General features: G+C 33.6%; 1 protein-coding gene across 2 annotated transcripts in view; it reads left to right on the top strand.

The window, feature by feature from the left end:
* Positions 1-17,198, top strand: part of ALCAM (activated leukocyte cell adhesion molecule) — a 181,308-nt gene that overhangs the window by 146,799 nt on the left and 17,311 nt on the right. Inside the window, exons 7-14 of one of the 2 annotated variants that reach the window (XM_039856922.1) lie at positions 651-778; positions 2,273-2,405; positions 6,006-6,118; positions 8,255-8,390; positions 8,499-8,632; positions 11,172-11,304; positions 13,271-13,309; positions 13,600-13,717. In XM_039856922.1, the coding sequence (XP_039712856.1) occupies positions 651-778; positions 2,273-2,405; positions 6,006-6,118; positions 8,255-8,390; positions 8,499-8,632; positions 11,172-11,304; positions 13,271-13,309; positions 13,600-13,717 (934 nt within the window). The remainder of the gene's footprint in view (positions 1-650; positions 779-2,272; positions 2,406-6,005; positions 6,119-8,254; positions 8,391-8,498; positions 8,633-11,171; positions 11,305-13,270; positions 13,310-13,599; positions 13,718-17,198) is intronic. The other variant, XM_039856923.1, reaches the window with a different exon arrangement.

Below are 17,198 nucleotides of genomic sequence, written 5' to 3' on the forward strand. Positions count from 1 at the left end.
CCCTATTTTCTCCATAAAAATGACCAAAATGGAATAAAAGTTACATCTTGGTTCCAATGAACGAAACAGAATTACAATACATTTACAGTCCTGTTGATTGTGTTAAGGGTCTCCCTTGGCTCACAGGATTCATCTTTTTTGAAAGCAGATCTACTCTCCTGCATGCCGAAAATCTTGCTGGTGTTATTCAGCTCATGTCGCTTTTTATTTAATATAAGGTATTATGTAATAGAGTGCAGGGGTGCCTAATAGCGTTAGCTACTTTGCTAGCTGATCCAGTCTCTCCAAACTGTAGAGATTTATATAATATAGTTAAATGTCATTTCAATGAAATCATATAGTGAGATTGTTCCTACTAGTTTTTTACCCATAAAATAATCATGGTCATTCCTACTTTAGTTAAAGACATTTTGCTAAGTAGAAATTGATTTTTATGTAACAGAGTCTCTTTGTATTTTGCTCCAACCAAGATTAGTACTTGGTATAGAAAGTAGCTATTAACTTCAATCCTTTTATAAAAAGATATATTTAAGTAATTACCATTACCAGTTTCTTGAGAAAATTGTGTATAATTTAGTCATTTGCATTGTACGTACAGAGTAATTTGGGACTTGACAAAAATAGTTAACTCATATCTATGACTCTTTCAGATCCTACAGAGCAGGTGACAATTCAAGTGCTGCCACCAAAAAATGCCATCAAAGAAGGGGACAATATTACTCTTAAATGTTTGGGAAATGGTAACCCTCCTCCTGAGGAGTTTTTGTTTTACTTACCAGTGAGTACTTAAAGATTATTACTTGAGCTAAACTATTGTCATTTTGTCTTGCTTGGCAGCTGCCTGACATCAAGGATTGTATGTACTTGGGCAGCTTAAATGACAAATGGATATTATTCTTGGGGTCAAGGGACACCTGTAGGACGTCCTTTGAAAGCTTTTCTAGCATGTGCCAATGTTCTTGCCTTTTTTCTCAATGTTAAGAGATTTCAGGGACAAAATAAGGAAAAAGTTGATCACAGGAAACCATAATTACAAAAACTCATTATTTCATTGTCTAAATAAACTATAAAAATCAGCTCTTCAGAAGCAGATATCTGTAAAAGGAAAAGCGATGGCAGCAAATGGTCTGAATCTCCCTGTCATACCTACCTCAATACGCCTGTGAACCTCTGATGTAGGTACAGTTCTGTGGTACATTATATTCTGCTTGATAGACTAAAGCTGTGGTCTATATCTTGCCATTGTATATAGTCTTGAAGCACCAGTTCCTCAACTCTTATCAGTATCATAACTGAAAGAAATGATACGTATAGAGGATAATTTGGAAAATTCCTTTGGGTGGGTTCTAGGTGCCATAGTGGTATGGAGCCAGACTAGCAGAGATCTCATCTGAGGACATTCGTTTGCTCTCCCACAATTCTTCTGGGTTTCTGTTTGACATAACCTTCCATTGAGAGAAGCTATGTATAACTCTATATGCATTTTTTACTGCAGGAATATGTTTACATATGTCATCCACTATATTACTGAGTAGTGTTTAAGACTATCACCCACTACAATACTCAGAAGACTAATACAAGTAATTTCTTTTAGACCGTAAGATTATAAATGTAGACAGACAACTTTGTTTCTCCTAATAAATTGACAGATTGTCTCATGTGCAAGTGAAATTTTTGAAACTAGTTATGTTTCTTCTTTGGTTATCAGAGATGACAGAGCCAAATTTGTGTCTTAGTTTTATAAACCATATCTGTGATTATCTTTTTTTGTTAACATATATTTCTAGTCCGTCTATATTTTTGTATTTTTAGTTCATAACTATTTTTCTCTTTTTCATTATTTCTTTTCCCCTCTCTCTCTTTTGCTTCCTTCTTTTCTTTCTTCTTTCTTTTTTCCTTCCTTCCTTCCTCTTTTTTATTTGGATATATGGCATTTTTTAAAAGTTGCCTTGAATCATTCTGTCAAATTAGGCAAAGCATAAATATAAAAAGAAAATACTGAAATTATATATATATATATATATATATATATATACACATATATATATAATTCATGCTGTCAATAAAATAGAGGTCATCAATACAATGTAAATTATCTCCTCAATTTAAATTATATTTTCAGAAATCAGGTAATACGAATTGCACTCATTTCTCCAATCAAAGAAACACATTCCTTTTTTTAGTTTGAGAAAATGCCATTTTCATCAAGAAATGCAACTGTTCTTATTGTAGCTACCAAGTGTAATCATCTGATATTTTGCCTTTATCAAAGGGACAGCCCGAAGGAATAAGAAGCTCAAATACTTATACACTGACAGATGTGAGGCGCAATGCAACAGGAGACTATAAATGCTCCCTGATAGACAAAAAAAGTATGATTGCGTCAACAACCATCACAGTTCACTGTAAGTCACCTTATTCTTCATTAAAAATTTCACTTAAAAGAGCTCTAATAGTCTAACTTAGCTATCTTTCCCAATAAACTGCAGCTATGTCTTTCTTGAATAATATGGTATCTGTCGACTTACTGAAGTGCATAAAAACAAGCTCAACTTTGGTCCACATTTGCACTGCAATATTGAAATCTTGCAGTGGGAACTTTTTGGCAGTGGGAAACCTCCATCTTTTTTCTAAATGTGTTCAATTTGTGGCATCTACAAAAATATACACATGGATCTTAAAGAAGTTATTCATTTTATCTTTTAAGAAAATATGTATTTTTAAGGTTCACATGGTTTGCATTTGGCCCATAAAAGTGTAGATTAAGTATCTTTTTTGTTTTTTAATTACAGAATAATATTAACACCCAAACTCAAGCAACTCAAAGTTACTGTAGACTCAACTTTTGGGAGAGAAGGTAGAGACCACAGAAAGCCGTTTACTGGCTTCAATAGAGAATGATAGAAAATTTGGGGAAACAGAACTTCTTCAAAATCACCCTGTAATACCTTTTTTTTTTTAACTTTAAATTGCTTTTGATCTCCAGCTACTCCAAAGTCATATTTACTCCAATGTGATAGAGAAAGATATACATAAAAAACAGACATTTGTCACATTCTTCATTTTGTAATTCCTGATAGTCTTAATGATGTACCTGATGCATTGTGGAAATTGGGAATTAATTTGAACCGCTCCCTGGTAGAATTCAGAGTGTTTTGGGCAAATGTCAATCTTGCTTGGAGATATAGCCCAAACTTTCTAATACACCTTTTGCACCCAATAACACCACTAATAATGTTTCCTCTAGACATGATCCACTACAATTCCATTGAGTATGAGGGGGTTCTTTGTTTTAAAATCGAGACTTTAGAAATCATTCTAAGGAAATGGTTTTAAATCTTTCGCTCTACCCATATGCTTGGAAAACATATAGGACAGGAGCTAAAACTTTGAGGAAGATACAAGGAGGTACCTTGGGAAATAGAGTAACCAGATGGTTGCTCTTGAGTGTCTGATGTTGGAAGCACACCCTGGGGAGCTCTGTAAAAACAGTGGGCTGTTAAGAAATATTCATAGCCAGGCCATTTCTCTGTTTGCTCCATATTTATGTTGTACAGATCTGAGTGTGTCTGACACCGGGGACTTTTTAGACAAAAAATAGTGACCTCTCAGGATAACAGTGCCACTTTTTCTCTGAGAACTAGTCAGTCATGGGACTATTTGTCCAGCCAGTTCCATGGGAAAAAAAAAAAAGTAGTAAAGTGAGAGACTATAACTAGCATATAGAATTGCCTATGGAATAACTCTGACTTCATTGTTCATGAGATCTTTGGGCCAATAACTAATCATACAGTGTTGAGAGATGGTATGATGTGTTTATGTTTAACTACTCAGGACCCTAAAAGGAGAAGGCTCTTATTTGTATTACTAGTAGATCAGGCAGGGAGGAATAGATAACAGACTGATAAAGCAAAAGAGTTGGCTGCAGCCACATAGTACCTCCCTGATCAGCTGTGATAAGAAAAATATTTAAACAAAGCATATAAAAGTTTAACTGGAGTTCAGTGCATTTAATTGGATTTAAATACCTTTTAAGTTTTGACAGGGAGACCATTAACATTAGGTTTTAAATCTTATTGATCTTTAAAAGCTGAAAAAAAAGTATAGCAAGCAACTCAACATTTTACTCTAAATTACATGAAATGAAAACATAAAAATGCTATTTTTGCCCATTTATCTTTGATTGCTTGTTGGCTTTCCAAACACAAGAATTGTTTTCTTTCCATTGATGACTAAAGAGTGGGGATAGAGAAGCACCAACCCGTACTTGCACATGTTTATAGAACAGACCTGTCATCAGGGCTTTCAGCCCACAGACCCATAGTTGCTGATAAAATGTCTATCATTCCTCTGCAAATTCATGCACGTATAGATTCTCCATCAGAACTTCCATAGTCCACCATTATCCTTTAAAATCTCTTATCATTGGCAAGTTAACTGTTCAGCAAAGAAAAACTTTTAACTCACTCTGAATAGAATTTTCATCTAAATATAATTCATCCAAATATTCTTAGGAAACTCCATTCTTCTATGTGATAATGCATGTTCTAATATTAATGAGAAACTGAGAAAACATGCTTCTTCCCTTCATTCATTCAACAACAGTTTTTGAGAACCTACCATGTGGCAGACGCTGTGGATACACAGTGACAACTCAAGTCATGGTCCCTACCCTCATGATGCTTACAGCCTAGCAGGAGAAATAAATATTAAAAATGATGTTCAAACAATCAACACATTGCAATTATAACATGTAAAAACCAAGGAGAAGGAAAGGGTTCAACAGCAAAATCCCACTGCTAACGAATAAAGTCCCAACTCTTCATATGGCAAGCACAGTTCTTTACAGTCTGGCCTTAATTAATTTATCTTCTACATAGTATAATCTTTCATACTAGATTACCCACTACTGTGAAATCTGCCAAGCTCTCTCACTTTTTTGCCTTTGCTTATGTGGTAGAAGGTTTTTCTACGTCGCCACTTACAAAGCCCTTCTCAACCATCAGGGGCCACAAAACCAAAACTGCCTCCTATACAAACTTTTATTACTGCATTGAAACCCATTTTGGCTCTGATCTCTAAACTCTCATAAGTCTTTTCTTGTACCAACATTTGTAGTCCTTCTTTTAGTTTTTCAACAACTATTTATTGAGCTCCTAATTTACAGCACATTTGCTACTAGATGCTGATTATATTTATGCTGCTATGTATTGGGTACATATTCCCTCTGCCTCAAAAATTATAAATTGTAAGCTTATTATTCATCTCTGTGTCTCCCATCAGTGCTCAGAACATAGTAGCTGTACAATAAATGTTTGCTCTATTGAATCGGATTTTCCTCATACAGACAGTACTATGACAGTAAGATTTTTATAGAAATTAGTTTCCATCTGAAAGATTATACGTCCTTAGATGCGTATATACTCTATTTTTAAAAGATGATATCTGCTAGCAGTATACCTAACAATAGATCTTATTTAAAATTTTAAATGTATGACAAATAGAATAGAATTTTTAAAAAGTATTTAACTATTATAGTCAATTCTCACTGAAGAAACTACACATGCTACCTAATAACTTTTTAATTTATCACCTAAATATACTTGATGTTCCCATGGTATGCCTTACCCCTCCCTCCCCCTTTTTTTAATAATATTTACCTAGTCATCATCTTTATATTCTTACAGAGGTGATTTAGGAATTTTTTTTCCTTAAGGTGATAGAGCCAGGGGAGTACTTATATGCAGTGAAAAGATCAATCATGTTAACTGCAAATAAATGCACAATCAATTAGATTGACCATTCATTTGTCTAAACTGGTCTCAAAGCTGACTTGAAGAATGACTGATTATGCTACTGTTCAGTTATTTCAGTCGCATAAATCAGTTCTGAGTTTTCAAGTGCAATTGGAGGGTTGATTTTTTTGTTGTTGCTTCTTCTCCAAAATATTTTGACTATCTTACTTTCCTGGAGTTTGCATTTCAAACAGATTTTCTGCTCCACAGATTTAGATTTGTCCTTAAATCCAAGTGGGGAAGTGACCAAGCAGATCGGCGATGCCCTGCCTGTGTCATGCACGATATCTGCTAGTAGGAACGCAACTGTGGTATGGATGAAAGTAAGTAATATTCTTTGATGGTATTCTACTGTTTGAACTGATTCCTCTTAGGCTTCTTTCTCATTTTATATTATACTCAAATGTGTACATCCATGGGTAATGTGTTTATGCACCCACATTCATACTCTTTCTCTATATATAATAATACAAATCATGTCACAATCAAATTTTAGAGGTACTCACCAATAATATGCCATCTATAATTGATGCTCTGAAACTTAATTAGGGTGGCATTAATTTGATTTAGTTATGTGTATATATTAATTGTACTCATACCCACATGCTCATGGACACACCTATGTAGAGCTATATACTTTATGGCTTAACAATTTATGATGTGTTTTAACCCACATTATTTTCACATGACAGTTACAACAATCCTGTGAAATATGTAGGCCATTTATTATTTCCTCGTGTTATTCATAAAGAGATTGAGGTGCGAGAAATCAGAAAACTCATAAAGCGACAGAGTAGAGACTCCAGCTCAAGCCTTACTGAGTGTAAATACTGTACTCTGGTCACATAAATTTCTGTCTCTCTGCTGAAACTTGTCTTATGTGTCTGAAAGTGGGTTCCACTGAATTAGTCGCTTCCTGTAGGTACATATCTCTTTTCACCCCTGGGCTATAGTAGAACACCTAGAACATAGTAGGAGCTTAGCCAGTACTTCCTGAGTGAGTGCATATGTATTCTTGTAATTTTCTGAAATGTAGGCCATTACCTGGGGGACCCAATCATTGCTACTTATTTTTAGAGTGAGAAAGTAGAATTGGTAATTTAGGATTTGAGACAAGGTAAATACCAAAGGAAATGGTTGTAATTATGTTCCCTCCACTCAGTACATCTAAACACTCAGTGCATTTTTTACCAGAGCATGGCATATAACAGTAGCACTTAACTAGTAATGTGTTGACAAAACACATATGAAGCATTAGAAATAGGGGTTGACAAGTATTATCTTTATTAAAAATTTGTGGGGAAATGTATTCTTAGAGTTTCTTCTTGATGACAATATAATCTATTTTGTATTGCTCTTTAACATCTTTTAACGCTAAATCCTCTGTTACTTGTTCTCTTACTCTTAAAGCTCATTTTCTTATTTCACTTCGTTTTAACCACAGCCTCATCACAACTTTTTGTTAACTCAGATAAATTAAAATGTTACTCCATAGACTGCATATTCAACACAAGATATTTATAGTAGTTTATAGTCAAAGGGCTAGATAAATTCTAGGCAATTAGACTACTCAGTAATATTATGAACACTCATAAAGTGTTTTACTACAGGACTAAAAAAACTAGCTTACTTGGCTAAACCAGTTTCTATGTGAACTGCAGTCATTGCTGTTCATTGACTACCTAATGTCAGTGATGCTCATCAATATTGCCTGGCCATTAGTTAGTCGATGGGAATGGAAAACAATTCATAGTGGACAAAGACTACACATTCTTAGGATTATGTTTAGTTGTCTGCTTAGGAGCATATCAATTCCTGGTAAAGTAGCATCATTTTCTGTATACCAAATGATTTTTTAAAATTAAATGTTCTAATTCCTTTGTTCATAGAAATTAGGATAGCAAGCTGTTATTAAGGGTTTCTTAAAAAAGCATTTTGTCATAATTGTCATGGCTCATAATTTGTCATGGATTCCCTGTCTTGATAACTGTATCCTATAAAATGACTTTCAGGCATCTATACTCATCATTGATTATATAGCACAAGTCTGTCAATGCTAGTTCATCTATATCTACATTCATTATAAGGAGTAGTTACTATGGATTGAGAACTCTTAGTGTAAACACATTATATTATTTATATAATTAAGTCCTCATAACAATTCAATATGGTAAGATTATTACCTCATTTTATAAATAAGGAAACTGAGTCTGAGAAATTTAGGAACTTGTTCCAAATTATAAATTTAGTAAACAAGAGCCTGAAATAAAACTGACATGTCTGACTCTAAAACTACAAAGAAAAAATGAAATTTATTTTTGAAAGCATCTAAAGTTAAGAAAAAGAAGCTTGCATTTTCATTAGACCCGGAAGAATAATTTAGACTTAATTATTATCTAATAAATACATTGAGAGTTATTATTGTACCATGTGAAGTAATTAACTTTTTATTTAATCAGGATAACACCAGGCTTAAATCTAGCCCATCATTTTCTAGTCTTCACTACCAAGATGCTGGAAACTATGTCTGTGAAACTGCTCTGCAAGAGGTAGAAGGACTAAAGAAAAGAGAGTCATTGACTCTCATTGTAGAAGGTAATTAAATACTTGAGCACCAATTTAAATTGTTCTTTGAGAATTTGATATCTGGTTGCTTTTATGACCTCAGTTCAACATCTTATTTTAATTTTAATAATACTTTAGGAAAACCTCAAATCAAAATGACAAAGAAAACTGATCCAAGTGGACTGTCTAAAACCATAATCTGCCATGTGGAAGGATTTCCGAAGCCAGCTATACAGTGGACAATTACTGGTAGTGGAAGTGTCATAAACCAAGCAAGTATTTGTCTTCTTGTTCTATGCTGCACTTGGTCCAATGTAGAGTTTTATTTAGATATATAAACTATGGGCTAGCTAGTTACTAATATAAAAATTTGCTTTATATTCTCGGAGAAAGCTTTTGCTAAATTCTTAATTTTCCCAAAGGCATAACATGGCTCAAAGAGAAATTTTAAAACCCATGGCCACGAAGAATGGAAGAATCATTATGTTGTGGTCAGTGTCTATTTTTAAAAAAATGTAAATTGAGTGTTGTTCCATGATCATTAATTCCTGAAACTTGGGTAATTAAAACATTAAGGTATGCACTTTTCTGCATCATAAATTTACACATCTGAGTAATAAGTGGCCTACATTACTTTGCTTACTTATGCACACTAAAAGATATTTTTTCTTAAAACTGGGCCCTGGAGTGTGGTGAAGAACACATTCACTATTTCTGAACATATGGACTGATTTGCATATGCCAGGGCTGGGGCCAGAATAAGGCTAGCTAAATATATGGCTATTAGGGTGCTTCCTTCTAAACAAAAGTAGACATAAACCAAATCTTAATATTTGTACCTTTATCAGGACATTTTAGTAATAACAAAGGGCTAAGAACTTAAGAACACTACCAGTAATTTTCTCTTTTCTTTGATTAAAAAAAAAAAAAGAAAAGAAATGATACTATGGCCTGTTACTAGGGGTTTAGAGCTATAATCCCATTAAATTGCCAGTCTGCTTGGGCTGCTGACACACTCGTTAATTCCATTTTCTCTACAACAGTCTTCATGTCCCTCTTCTCAGCGGAGCCAGTTAGACTCTTCAGTAACACCCAGAGGTGCCATTTGATTATCTGAATCTTCTGTGCTGCTTTCTTCCCAGCTTTAGACCCTGTTGAAATCTGAGAAAGTGCATATCATGCATAAAGCAGAGTTGCAATTTAGTTTTAGTTAAAATTTCTACTCTTTCCCTGTCTAGGGAAGTTTGATCTCTGGTCCGCATTATGTAATGTGGTTTTTCAGAGCAAGATGAATTTTGGCTCTTTTACCTATGGGTGGTACGTCTATATTTGCGTAACTCCAAGTATAGAAGGTCCCAAAAAGAGTGGGCACACTTGAGGCAAATGACTCCTGATTTGGTTAGGTGTGATGGGGACACACAAAAGAGCATACATGAGGTGGACAAAGAGGCTCTGGGCTCCTTAACTGGAAGGAAATGCTGCTGCCTTGATTCGGAATAAAGACCTCAACCACCTGAATTGCTGACAATGTACGCATTTATTTTTTTAGCATCAAAAATGCCTGTTTCTTTTCCATTTTATTCTTTTTGCTGTCTAACTCAATTAAGTAATAATTAAAGCAAAAAAAGAACCTATACTACTGGCAAGCATAGAAAGTAGAAAAATAAGCATACAATAAATATTTGATGAATGAAAAGATATAAAATTTTCAAAGGCCACCCTAGAAATAAGCACATATATTTTGTAGAGATAAAAATAACAAACACAAAGACTCAGTGAGAAAGTCATATGAAAAATACTAGTGGGAAATGGTAAAATAACAGGTGAACTTACTATGAGTATAAAAATAATAATGCCATTCTTCATTGTCAAGGAGAAGAATTGATTCTGGCCCACTAGATGATATGTTATTTTTCTTGTTATAAGCTTTTGCTGTTCTATCCATAATCTTTTATTTGCTCCTTCTACAATCACATGGTGAATTTATTATATTACAACTCCTGAAACCTCTGCCCCACCCCTTACTTGAGGACTAGACAATATCCCTAAGCATGAAACTAGCTCTTGTCCTCAAGGCCCTTACATCGTAGTTGAAAAGAAAGCAAGTAGAGACCAATGCATGGTGTATATAATGTGACCAAGAAAAGAACTCAAGTACATATGTGCTTTAGTGATGTAACTTAGGAGTCAAATCTTGGGGAAGAAATTAAAATGAATTGTCTCTTATGTTTAGAGGAATCAAATGTGGTGATTGTCCTCATTAATACCTCACAACAACCAGATGAATTTACCAGTCACTAAAAAAGAGCTCAACCTCTGTATTTAGCTCAGGAAAATTGAGAAGAAACAGTTCAATTTCCCATGAGCAAATCGTGCAGAAATATGCACTTAGATACAATGGTTTAAGATAACAGAATTAACCCCCTTTAGTGAAGAACAGTGTCAAAATTTACAAATAAGAATGAAATTCATAAGTTTATTAAGAAAAATTGGTGGTTAATCATTAATAATTTTGAGACAGTACTATTATGCCGAAACATTAACTAAACTGAGCATCGATGGGAAAAGATGAGTTTAATTAATTTAATTATTAGACTTTACAGTAGGAGCATAAACAGAAACCCAGTCACTACTATTTTTCCTCCTTGCTGTAGACATACACCTGGAGTGGTCTATGTCTCTGACCTTGTATATACCCTTGAACACCAGATAGCACTACAGAGCACCTATCCTATTTCACTTAGATTTACTCTTTCCCATGTTTTTAATCTATTTCCTTTTCTAAATCTGTATTCTTTATTCTTTTTCCAGACAGAGGAATCTCCTTATATCAATGGCAGGTATTATAGTAAAATTATCATTTCCCCTGAAGAGAATGTTACATTAACTTGCACAGCAGAAAACCAGCTGGAGAGAACAGTAAACTCCTTGAATGTCTCTGCTAGTGAGTATTTCATTTCTGGCATTAAAAAAGTAAGAAAATTTGAAGTTATTCTTCATTAGTTTTAAATCTTCAATTCCATCTTCCTATACTGCATTATGGTAAGTTTTATTTATTTATTTTGCATTTAGTATCATCATCATAAGGTTCTTTTTTTTTTTTTTCCTGGTGTCCATTCTTGTGCAATCTTTGATTTGACAGCTAAATCATTTCATGTCTCATGGGTCAGAGACCTTATCTTATACAGGAAAATTTACCAAGAGCAGCAGAGGATATGAACTGAGTTGCTATTAGTTAATCAATTTTTTGTGTTCAGAGTATAGATAATTCAAAGATTATCTTAAAACATTTCTATATCAGTTTTAATTTTGGTAAATTTTTAATTCCCTTTAACCTATTATTGTGCATTTCAATTCTATGTGGTATTTATCCTACCTTTATTTTGTACAGGAATGTCACATGTTTAAAGTCAAAGCAAATTGGTAGTAAAACTATCTGATATTAGAATTCATGAAATCTAGTGTAAAAAATTCATGCTTTTGAATATCATCTTTGACTTTTAAAGTCAAAGCAAATTGGTAGTAAAACTATCTGATATTAGAATTCATGAAATCTAGTGTAAAAAATTCATGCTTTTGAATATCATCTTTGAATCATAGCTAAAAATTAGATAGATGAGATTATCTAAGAAAAAGTGGAAAAATATCTGTCACTGCTGAAATCAGGTTAATACATACATACCGAAAATAGCTTCTTCTGAGAACAGTTGTCATTTATTTGAAATTATCCATCATCTTCAATTACGTCATTGTTTCTATTACTGTGTCACCCTCAATCAGGAGTGGCCTAGAATGAGGCTCGGCTCTGGCACAGGAGGCTTAACTGACCCTCCACACTTTTATTCTTCAGTCAATTGGAATCCTGCATGTGACCTTAGCAGAAAAGGAATATACTAGATAGGAATTAGCTGGAAGTAGGAGAAAATAATTGTCTAAAGATAACAGTTCTTAACAGATTATGACTGGAATATAAAGCCTACTGAACTGACAAGAAAAGAGCCAAAGAAATTTAACTTTAAAATAGGAGCATTGACTTCTTAGAATTTAATTCAGTGAGTATTGATTTATCCTACCTAGAAAGAGAACTTATCCTTTTTCCTGAACACGAGTTTCTCTTTTTATTCTAACCTATTGAATAGTGGTTTCCTAGACCTTCTAATGGCTTGATCAACATTTAATACAGTCATTTTTCAATTCAGTGAGCACCTCCTGAGATTCCAATTTAGTATGTACGAGGAAGAGTTTGGGAACCTGCATTTTAACAAACACCACCAAACTTTTAATTCAGATCCATGTACATAGAAGAATATTTATATAGTTTAATATTAGAAGATAATCCACAACAGCTGAGGTTCTTAAAATAAGCTAGGAGCATGGCATTTTGGAGGGCTTTTGCAAACATCGCATATGTTGCCTTTTAACCTCAGAGACATCCCCAATTTTAACCTCCACCTCTACCACTTTGAGAAGATCTCTAGTAGTAGGTCCTTGACACTGAAGAGGAAAATTAATTCTTGTCTATTGAGGCAGGAAAAATTGAAATATGTTGAGAAACACTACATCATAGATTTCATCTGTGGCAAGTTGTTTCCCTTAAAAGAATTCCTATTATAAGGTGGTAGTGGGGAAATTACTATGGATTTCAGGTTAATACTATAGCTTGTCAGTTGTAAAATTTTCTGTGGTAAATTAATACCTTTGCAGTTTTAACTACTCTCCTTTCCTTAAAAATAAGATTAATTTCTTTGTAGGAAAGTTCATGCTCTGGTAAATGTAAATTTTTTCTACCCTTAGCTATAGAATAGATATTTTATCTTTTAGTATTATTACATCATACTATAATGGTAAAGGTGACTTTCATTTATAAACAGATTTTGTTTTTAATTTCATATTAACATTTTTCATTTCAGTAAGTATTCCAGAACACGATGAGGCAGACGAGATAAGTGGTAGGTACTATTGCCGCCGACTCTTCTTCCTTGACTATTAGCTCAAGATTTATGAAGTGTCATTGTTTAAGTAATTTTCTGAGTCTCCACAATTTTGACTTGAATTAAAATAGTAAATGAGACAAGACAGTAAGAACGCTAAAATGTTATCCTTTAAATTCACAAATTTGCATGTTACTAATAGTAGTGAGCCTTAATCATTTTTAATAAGAAATAATAACTAGATTGATTTATTTTCAAAAATCATTGGCATTGCCTGTAATTGCATGGGCTTTTCTTCTTTGTTGTAGATGAAAACAGAGAAAAGGTGAATGATCAAGCAAAGCTAATTGTGGGAATCGTCGTTGGCCTCCTCCTCGCTGCCCTTGTTGCTGGCGTCGTCTACTGGCTGTACATGAAGAAATCAAAGTAAGTTGTTGGAAAAAGATCTTCATTGTTCATTGACTTTCACTGAGAGAAAATGCAATGTGTTCATTATGCTCATCCAGCTGGGCATGTAATTTCTATAACAGGAAAGACATATATTCTACATCAGGCTGATCATGTTTTGTTTTTGGCTCATAATGACAACATCATCGACCAACATCAGGGACATGGCTTGGGGTGTTATTTCACATATGTTCCCTTATTTTTCTCAGTCAATAGTCTGAATTCAAATTTGAATTTGAATTCAATAGTTGACCACCTGAAGGTCAACTATTCTAAACCATTTGGCTGAGGTTGGTAAAAAGTAATTAAAAGTGGTTAGTGCATCTAGCAAGTATGGCCAGGTATCTTTGCAGTGACAGATCTAGCCAACAGTGAAACTGCCAGTGAGTTAGAATTATCTTGTTGTTCACTGTTCCTCTATTCCATTTAGGTCACTTTACTCCATAAAAGGACCTAATTCAGAGAAAAAAAAATCAACATTATTTTGTCTTGACTTTTTAAAAAATTGATTAGATGGAGTATCATGACTACTTTAAATATGATTTAGATGGTGTTTAAATTTAAAATATTAGAGTCATAAAATCATACAGATAATATCAATCTTACGACTCTAACAATGGTTTGTAATGAAAATCCAGCTAACCAATGAAGAGTCTCAACATACACACGTGCCTAGTTCTTACTCATGGCTCAGTTGCAGATATGAGGTTTCACATTTGTATTTTAAAAGTTTCATTGGCGAAACTGTGCTATACCTCTCTCTTCAAACATGGGATTTAAATCCCCTTATCTTATAAACGAGAATATCGATTTTTACAAGGGATATGTATGGCTAGTGGCAACTTTGGACTAAATTTTATATTTTATTATTGTCTAATATAACACCCTTTAACAACTCAAGTATGTTAACTTAAAAGAAAATCAAACGAAAAAGCAGACTCAGGTTCTATGATCTTACCCTGTAAAGATATTAGCAACTTCAGTGGAGCAATATTCAAATGGAGCTATCATCAAAGTGAGGCAGTAGCTCAGAATTTTTAGTCACATTATATGAGCATGTATTGAAATGTTTTGTTCTCACAAACCATCTTTGAAGTAGATACTATTATTATTCATATTTTACATTTAAAAAAACTAAGGCAGAGAATGGTTAAATGACTTGCATAGTTGGTAAGGGACAGGATGGTATTTGATTTAGATGTCTAGAATCTTTGTGTTTAATCACTAGGCTTTGCTTTTTTATTTCTTATTTTTTTATTTTTTTGTCATATAAGACAGAAACATTTTCCTGTTGTGTGTTGTGGTTGATGTGTATGTTCACTCTCACATCAGGTCACAGTCACTTATGATCTTGGCACTTCACTCCCCAATCTTGAGCAGTCGCCACTATCACTTGGTAACAAATGTGTTTTTTTTCTCAATGAACATTTTGCCTACAACAATTTCATGTGGGTTTCTGTCCATGGTTTCTACGGAAAATTTAGAAAACTGCCTGTCCTTTGAAAGTGAAAGAAAATGCAGAGTTTCCCAGAGGCAATATCTATCTTATAGAAATTCTCCATCTATGTGTATAAGTATCCTAATGGTCAAAATCTTATCCTTCCTTTATAATTTACAATATGGAATTCACAAACCTAACAGCTGGGGTTCTAGGGCATTTCCATTTCATTTACTTAGGATTTCTAATGCACTCCAAAGCAATTTCATATTCTAAAAGAATGAAAATAGAATTTTCCTGTATCCTGAACTTGAGCTGAAAAATAAACAGCAGCCCTCTACATTATGATCAAATGAATATTAAATTCTTGGAGTATCCCCAATTGCCAGTATCTCATCAGATACCATTTGTCCATCTATGAATAGAATAAATTTATGTGTGTGGGGGAGGTGTTACTTCATTGGTTATTACCATATGATAACCCAAATATAAAATCATGGTTAAATAAACATATTGTCTATAGGTTAATGATTAAGAGTTCATGAATCCTTTAAAGTACCTCATTCAAGTAAGTGCACTTTTTACCATCTGACTGTAAATAATTGTCATTTAATTGAAAAATGCACCAACTTTTCTAGAGTTAATACTATTAGTAATCAGAATAACAAATTGCAATCTCATCCCAAGCATCGTTGTTTTTATAAGAATTTATGGCACTCTTCAGATTTGCTAAGTGCTTTGCATTCCTGATTATTCTTAGCAAGTTATTCCTCGCTAGTGCCCTCTGAGATAAGCCAGCATATTTGCAGCATGTGTTAATCCCTTTGTCCAGAATAAGTACAAATTCATAATAAGAGCCTTCAAGTTCAGAATTGCCAAGGCCATATTCTCTTTCTTCTCTTCTAAGTAATTCCTTCAACTTTACAAATTATTATGACGGTTTCATTTCTACTTGTAGCTAATTTATCACTATTTTACATGCATATGAGAGATTTTTATTAAAGATATGGTCTAGACTTTTTCCCAGATCCCTAAAGAAATATAGCCTGGTGTTTTCCATCCTACAAAATAATACCATCAATAATCTTAGTGAGTCACCCATTGTTACAAATAACTTTGAACAACAATTAAATTATGAGTCAAAAATTTGATTTAAAGCTTCAGTCATACAGCTAGCAAAGTTCTGAATTTGAGCAACATTTAGGATAAGTTCTTTGCATCGGCAGTTTAAAAAGTCATCGGAGAGAGAGAAGAGGAACAAATCTTTTATGCCCAAGTAGAATTTAAGAGTACATTTGTTAACATATCTAGTGGCTACTCAGCTAACATGCACTTCCCATTCCATTAATGTGAGTTATATATTTATATATCTATTTTAAATATAGAGAACTGCAGCAAGAAGTGCTTAGCATTGTGAGACGGCATATTCATAGCAGAGTAAGGACTCATGATTTTTCTGCTGCTTTAATTCATATTACTTCCCACTGGAAGATTTTTTTTAAATTGGAGATTTTTCGATAATGAGAATGGAGGACTCTGATCATTCCCCTTGTACATAGGGTATTAACTGACAGTTCCAGGCAAAAGGCATTAATTGACCAAGCCCACTCCATGTTCTAGTTGTGTAACAGGTTTAATAATTATTTTGTGTTGTTTACTTATTTCTCTTCATCTTGACCTCTGAACATTGTTTTTAGCTCTCCAGGAAGTTAAATGTTACTATTTGAATTCCAAATCCTTTCCTGCGTATCTTACAGTACAAGAACTAATGAAAAATTAAAAGAGCCAAAGATAAGAAAAAATGTAAAGATAGAATGATGTAGCCACAAGCTTACTCAGAATTTTATTAAAACTATATTTTCAGGTTGGTTGCATTTAAGAGACCCCTGACACCACACTTATCACTAAACTGCGAGTAAGCATTAACTAGAAATTTATAATCTCAAAATACACATTGCCAAATATTGGAAACTTACCAAGACATTTATCTTGTGCAACTGTAGAACTCATGACTATTTTTAA

The sequence above is a fragment of the Pteropus medius genome, unplaced genomic scaffold (genome assembly GCF_902729225.1).
Source record: "Pteropus medius unplaced genomic scaffold, Ma_sr-lr_union100, whole genome shotgun sequence".
Taxonomy (NCBI): domain Eukaryota; kingdom Metazoa; phylum Chordata; class Mammalia; order Chiroptera; family Pteropodidae; genus Pteropus; species Pteropus medius.